Below are 7,409 nucleotides of genomic sequence, written 5' to 3'. Positions count from 1 at the left end.
ACATTATCCGATGAAATTAGTAGCCCGTTAGCTGAGATTGTTACTGATCGTCACTTGAACGCTGCTCCATTAACAAATGTTTTTTACGAACAATACTGACTCAGAATATGGCTGTACATGATTTGTGATGTTTCCATAATTCAGTTCGGATGAAATATCCTAAACAGGCTGGACAGGGAACATATTCAGTTGCAGCTATATGATATGATGGTCTTTTAAAGGGAATTAAAAAACCCTTTCTAGCCTTGAGTACTTCCACATTATGTGCATGATTTCCTTTGTTTGTTAGCTTTTGCCACAGCAATTTTCTTTTAGCGCTTCTGTATTTGAAACTCAACACATGAGCTACATCTGGTTCTTCACTATGCTTGCTTTCAAAATGCCTAGGTAACTTTGCAACTGGCTTCATACAGTACACACAATACTGGTATTTGTCCCATTTCCTTTTTTCTTTGTGTTATTTGCTGTAAGAACCAACACAGATGAAGTTTCAGATACAGTTGCCTTATTTTTGAGAGGATGATGAAGTATCAGGTTTCAAAACAGCACATACATTACTTGAACATTTGTTTTCTTCAACATCTTTTCCAATGCTTAATGACTGAAATTGGGGTGTAATGTTAAACACCTCTGACTCACAATCCGACGATTCAGATGTAGAGGCTCCATGATCATCATAATCCTCACCATAACTTTTATTTCTAGACATTTCATTAAATAGCTTTCTTTGTGATGTGCAGTCTGGTAATATGTCACACCGTGGTACTTGAGACTTGGCTAACTGGCGACTGATTCCATCCGGTGATGTGTCGTCTGGTAATATGTCACGCCCACATTTCTGTGCATATTTGTTCAAGCACATGGTAGCACGTATTGGATTCTCTAAATCCTGGAGACAGGCAAACACATACAGATTGGTTTTCAGAACACCAACCGACTCTCTCTTATCCATAAGCAATGTGACTTGATTTTTCACATGGTGTGTCAGAATGACCGGAACATTTCTACCTCTTTTTCCTCTTATTTCAACTCGTTCAAACAACTGACATAGGGCTTTCTCCCAATCCGACAAATGACATGCTTCTTCCATGTTTGCTCCACGAGATTCCCTGAAATCTGTAATTGTTATACGTTCCATCTCGCCACTTCTTTGACGATTGAAGATAATTAACTGTATGAGGGTGACTTCACTTAGCTTCTTCCATGACGTTTTACAGGTGTTTTCTTTAAGATTTTCATAATTGTGCTGCTTTTTTCAGATATTTGTTCATCCTTACAACATCTTCCACTAATGGTAGATCGTTTCGTTTGTTTCTCTTTTGTTCTAGCTTTGAGCTTAGTGCATGAGAACTAATTTTTTGAGCCCACTGCATCTCACACAACTTGAGGAACCTTGTATATGCTATTTCCATATTAGAATTTTCACTCTTTATGGCATCAGTTATACAGATTGCAGCACGCTTTTTCAAGGCATGTCCCAACATCAACGCTAGAGATAGTTTTCCAGCTTCATTTGTGCAGCTTCGATTACAGCATCAAATTTTGTAGGATGAATAAAATCCCTTAAACAAGAGTCTTCTTTACTCTGCTTCCTCAACTCTAAAAGTAGTCTTGCTAGTTCCCTCATCTTTTGTTTGACATACTGATGTCAGGTAGAGGCAGTACCAACTTTGATGTATTCTCTGTAGCCATATTCTACAATCAGATCATCATTTCCTGCTGTAATTGACACATCATCCTGAATCATTTGGGATAAAAAAATTTCAGCCATACCAGCATTTTTACTATGAGGTGACAACATTCCGGCAACTTGCTGTATACGATTATGAAATGCCTGCTGTGGTGCTTTTTGAAACATCCAGACTGTACATGATTTGTGATATTTCCATAATTCAGTTCGGATGAAATATCCCAAACAGGCTGGACAGGGAACATATTTAGTTGCACCTATCTGATATGATGGTCTTTTAAAGGGAATTAGAAAACCCTTTCCTGCCTTGAGTACTTCAACATTATTTGCATGATTTCCTTTGTTAGCTTTTGCCACAGCAATTTTCTTTCAGCATTTCTGGATTTAAAACTCAACACATGAGCTACATCTGGTTCTTCACTATGCTTGAGAATCCAATACGTGCTACCATGTGCTTGAACAAATATGCACAGAAATGTGGTTTGACTTGCCCTGAATGTTTCAACTCAACCAATCTTAAGAAAGCAAATTGCAACTATGTCTCAACTTTTCAACTTGAAAGACAATGGACAGGAAATTTTGGCTGGTTTTTTGGGTCATTACATCAGAGTTCATAGGAAGTTTTATAGGCTCCCACAAGACACCCTGCAGATCGCTAAAGTCAGCAGAATTATACTTGCTTGTGAAAGAGGATCTGTGGAAAAGTACAAGAACAAATCACTTGATGACATAGAGATTGACTTGAATGGTAAGTATGGATTTACTTTAACGTACATGTATGCCAGAATATTTTCAATGAATGTGGTGATGGTATGTTCTTTTTTACCGCCCTATATTCGTGAAAGTAATTTCTGATTGGATGAAGTCATTTCGAAATTGTATTTATGCCAAAGCCACAGTTCCTGTGGTTGGCAAAATGGTTTTCAACTGCAGTTTTGAAATTTTTAAATGTTATTCTAAAATTGTTAACTTTATCGTAAATCACATTTATGCCTAAACAAAAATGGATGTTCTTACATCAAAAAAAAAATTAATTTCTCATTACTATTGTATGCTTCATCAATATGTGTGTTTATTTCAGAGGTTTCAGATGATGAAGAATCAGTGCTGATTGATATCAAGACTCCTGAAGGTATGTGAGAGTTATAATACTGGAAAATCAAGAATTTATGGATGGATTGACGATTAGAAACAAGGTGGCTGAATGTCAATCATTTCAGTGTTAAAAAAATCATAATTAAGCATCAGCTTCTGGATCCATATCTCTGACATGTTTATGTTCCAACTATATTACTATAAACAAAACTATACATCTTAAGTTTGATAACTAACTGGGACTGTGCCATGCATGGCTTGTTTTTTATAAAGGGGAAATAAAATCCAACCATGAAACTATTACATTACGTTATTCTTCATGAACAGCGTCTGTGTTTGCACACACTGTCACAGATCAGTACATTTCCGAATCTTTATTACTTTCATTATACCTGGTATTTTTTCAGCACCTACTGAGAAAACAGCAGATTCAGCTGTATGTAAGATAGAACCGTATTTGATACTAGAATCCAGTTTTAGGAATCTCAAGAATGGGAATGAACTTTCTGATGATATTGTCAATTCTGCTGTCTATCCTGCCACTCAAAAAAGAGAGGTAACTTAAAGTTATATTAATTTAAAGTTATATTAATTACTTCACTGAGTCTGTGTCACATGTACATCATTGTAATTAGATAAGAAATAATTTGTGTACACTATAGCATGCTGTACAGTTATCATGTGCTAGATAATATAATTAAAAAATAGAAATGATAATATTATAAAAGCTAAATTAAATCTTGTTTAAATTGTTAATACAATAGGGGACATTATACTATATAGTTTTTTATGAATTGCAGGATTCATTTTTCTTCTTTCTTTTTCATTTACATTTTACTTGATTCTTCCTTTTAGTTCAGCATGAGCTTGCTTATCCTAAAAGAAGGGCATCTGGCAAAAGTGATGCTTTTTTCACTCAGACTTCATCTAGTGTAAAGAAAAAAAGCAGACAGATGCCTCAAGGTATGGAACTGTTTCAGTATGTAGCTGCCAAAATTTCAATGTGTATTGCACCTCATAGACTATGACTTTATGATGTCTATTTAAACAATAATGAACGACCCGCCAACCTATAATGGACGAAAGCTCACTCCATTATGAGTTGACAAAGAATTTATTATTGTTATTTTTTGAAGCATTTTCAATATCAGTGGATTTGCTGCCACTAAAAAATGGAAAATTTCGAGAAAAATCCACAGTGAACAGAACTGTTTCGCAGTCACTGGCCTGTAAATCTGAATAATTTAAAATGTCTTTCTGAAAATTGTATTCACAATCTCATATGGCAAACTAAGAAAGAAACTAGTTTTTATCCATCAAATATTCTTGTAATTAAATAATTCACAGTGTGGTGTGGAGTAGCATTGTAGTGGTCGCCCGAGTGAACGGCACACAGTGACTAGTACTTTTGGTGTCCGTCACGACCTTGCACTATGCTATGCTAGACCGCCGCCTATGGACTGACGGAATTGACTGTGCGTAGGAGTGTGTACCATGGGTACATGTACGTTGTCGTATTGTTACCCAATCCAGCAAGTGTTTTCAAACCATTGAGGTGGATTTTATTGGCGACAGTCCTGTAATAGCTATTTTCAAATGCTACGAGAGGCCCATGATTTGATGAATACTTCAAGCCAAACGAATGCGTAGCGAGTGAGTGAACATGGCTGGAAAGCTAGTGGGTGTTAGCCATCCTACAAACAGTGATTTTAATCTTGCTGTATAAATAACAAGTCATTGTTAACGACACAGTCCCCGTCCAAAATTTTGTGATTTGACATATCAATTTGATGCTGATGAAGTCATTGAGATTAGATTGAAACCATTAATAGGAGATGGATTTGTAAAAAAAATATGATTTATTGCTTTTACATGAGACTTGGACAATCATATTGAATCAAATTACAAAAATAATGTTCGTGTTGATGTATCTATTGGTATACTGTTTTTGTACAAAATTTAAACAGAAATATTCATTGCATTCATAGGAAAGTAGGCATGGGTACCATGAAAAACAAAATGGCCGCCATATTTGTTTGAATCACGAAAAAAGTATGACGTGCACCTATAACCAAATGTGTATGATCATCATTCCAAGTTTAATCCAAATCGACCCAGTCATCTTTGAGAAACAGCCTCGGACATGTGAAAATGACGATTTAGCGCTTTTACATTAAAATTGGGCATCGGCCAGCCATATTGAATTGAATCACAAAAACCATGCTGGTGCAGATGTATCTCTTGGTATACTATCTCTGTACAAACTTTAAACAGAGACATTCATTGCATTCAAGATAAAGTAGCATGAGTACCATGAAAAACAAGATGGCCGCCATATTTGTTCGAATCACGATAAAAAAATGACGTGCAACTACAAACCAATATGTATGATCATCATACCAACTTTGATCCAAATCGGCCCAGTCATCTCTGAGAAACTGCTGCAGACACGTTTAGGTATCAGAAATAGCAAATTTTACATCCAAAATGGCCACAAGTCGCCCATTTTTGCTCCGATAATAAAGTAACTTGACGCGTATATGTAAGATATTATGTCTTCATGTAAAGTTTGAATGAAATCAGTCAATTGGTGTTTGAGATATAGCTCCGTACGTACATACATAGGAATGGACGGACGGACGGACGGACGGATGGAACTAACCCAAAATGATAGTCCCCGTTTTCGGACTTCGTTCGAACGGGGACTAAAAAAAAGACACCTGACAACAATCTTGTTTCACAAATAAGTGTAGTACTACTATTCATTTTTCTGTACTCACACTCTGTAAACATAGCAGCATCTGCTTGGTTGAATCACCCTGGGTTAACCTTAGTTCATTGACACGATTAGGGACATGACAGCGGCATCAGTCGTAGAATCTAGAAGCATGCCTACTAGATGAAATGCTTCAGCCGAGCGTGCTTTAACGTAGAGAGCTAACGAGGATGCTTGCAATTTCTCTTCTTAAATAGTTTCTCCTTTATTTGTTTTCGAAAACTACATTGTAATCAAATCCATGGTACAGGGATCAATAATGGGATACATTATTGCAAATAATCTGCTGCATTGACATCATAAAATCCACTGATATTGATAATGCTATAATATAATTAAATATAAGGTTTACTTTAAAATTGCATTACATCATTTATTACATATCCATGTTGATTTGTTTTTGTTATGTTTGACTGACTGGTGGTCATTTACAAAACCATAAAAAATCAACATATGAAAATGTCATTTAATTTGAAATTACTCATAGGATATTACTTATACACCTTGTTTTGATTTTGAGTGATGGCAATTTTTCAACTATTATTTCAAACAACTTCTTTTTGAAAATCTAAACAATTTTGCAGCAACAGATTTTGATTTGCGGCTGTCTATTTACCTTGTTACTTTGTAACAGTAGATTTACTTGATATTTTCTTTTTGTGTTAGGTGCAGAATATAAGATATGGAGTGTTGAAGAACAGATGGCTGTTAAAAATTATTTTTCGCAAGATATTAGACTTCTACACATGTCTGGAAAGGCTGCTTGCAGTAGTTGTTTACAACAGAATCCAGTTTTGTGCCATAGGTCCTGGAAAAATGTAAAAGATTGTGTTCGTAATTTGATTACGGTACATAAGAGGCGGAAGGATAAATGAATTCTGTTATTATTGCTGCCAGATGTTATATAATAATGTGGTATACATCAAACTGTAAAAGAACTGCTAAAGAGCCGCCAGTTCATATTTGCTACCACACCTGATTCTACATCTCACCTCATCAGGTGCTCGGCTATGGTAGTATTAAACTCTTTTTATAGAAAGGGAATCGTTCCAGCAGGATTATGATTTAAGGTATAGATACAGGTTCTTGGGCACTTGGGAGTGAATTTTTTTTTTTTTTTTGCTTTTTTTATCCAAAGTCTTGGCTATAGATTGTTAAAATTTCGCAGTATTGTGAATAGTGGAACATACTCAAAAGACGATTTTAAATTATAGAAAACAGGTACAAACATTTTCTTTTTTGAATGTTTAGCAAGATTTAGCAAGGCTGTACATAAATAATCAAAAAGAAACATGGTGAAAAAAGTAATGACGGGATCTCCATATTATGCACTGTATTTAACTTTTTTCAAAACAATAATAGGTTGTTGTCAAAATAGTGTGAGAATTTCAAGACAAACTAACATAAACTGTGGGAGCTAATTAATTTCCAATCTCTGTGACTAACCAGAAAACACGAACAGAGATAATGCCTGTTTTATGAAAGTGACGACGTTAATCGTCTACAAAAATGGCTATTGCATCACAACGACATGCCAAAATCCATCATACATCGATGCTTGCTGATGTTCAATTGTCAGATAAAAAATAAAATAAAAATATTTACAATTCAAGGGAAACGGACGTAAAATTGTCTGCAGAGTCAACACCTTGCGCGAAAACTGTCACGGTGTCGTGTTATCATTTCCACTGAGTGAGGGGCACAATGGATCACGTAAAGCTGATGAGATATTCATACAGTTATATAAACATTGCGGATTGAGTCTAAATTTACTTTCCCTCAAACCTTAAAAAAATACATTGTATGACTCAGTTTTTCGTGATCTCCAGTGAAATGGACCATGCGAAG

General features: G+C 35.5%; 1 protein-coding gene across 1 annotated transcript; it reads left to right on the top strand.

The window, feature by feature from the left end:
* Positions 1-833: 833 nt before the first annotated feature.
* LOC146748135 (uncharacterized) lies at positions 834-7,159 on the top strand. Its single transcript, XM_085491661.1, has 5 exons — positions 834-2,438; positions 2,772-2,822; positions 3,193-3,341; positions 3,641-3,748; positions 6,228-7,159. The coding sequence occupies exons 1-4, from the start codon at positions 2,228-2,230 to the stop codon at positions 3,719-3,721; spliced, it is 492 nt and encodes a 163-aa protein (XP_085347787.1). The 5' UTR covers positions 834-2,227; the 3' UTR covers positions 3,722-3,748; positions 6,228-7,159.
* Positions 7,160-7,409: the final 250 nt, after the last annotated feature.

Source organism: Saccoglossus kowalevskii, chromosome 2, assembly GCF_978046115.1.
Source record: "Saccoglossus kowalevskii chromosome 2, keSacKowa6.1, whole genome shotgun sequence".
NCBI lineage: Eukaryota > Metazoa > Hemichordata > Enteropneusta > Harrimaniidae > Saccoglossus > Saccoglossus kowalevskii.
This window is presented reverse-complemented; position numbering and strand designations above follow the sequence as displayed.

Excerpts from the sequence above, each read along its gene's own strand:
- LOC146748135 (XM_085491661.1), top strand. The coding sequence starts at position 2,228 with ATGTCTCAACTTTTCAACTTGAAAGACAATGGACAGGAAATTTTGGCT. Across the intron at positions 2,439-2,771 it reads CATAGAGATTGACTTGAATG|AGGTTTCAGATGATGAAGAA; the intron begins GTAAGTATGGAT and ends TGTTTATTTCAG. Across the intron at positions 2,823-3,192 it reads TGATATCAAGACTCCTGAAG|CACCTACTGAGAAAACAGCA; the intron begins GTATGTGAGAGT and ends GTATTTTTTCAG.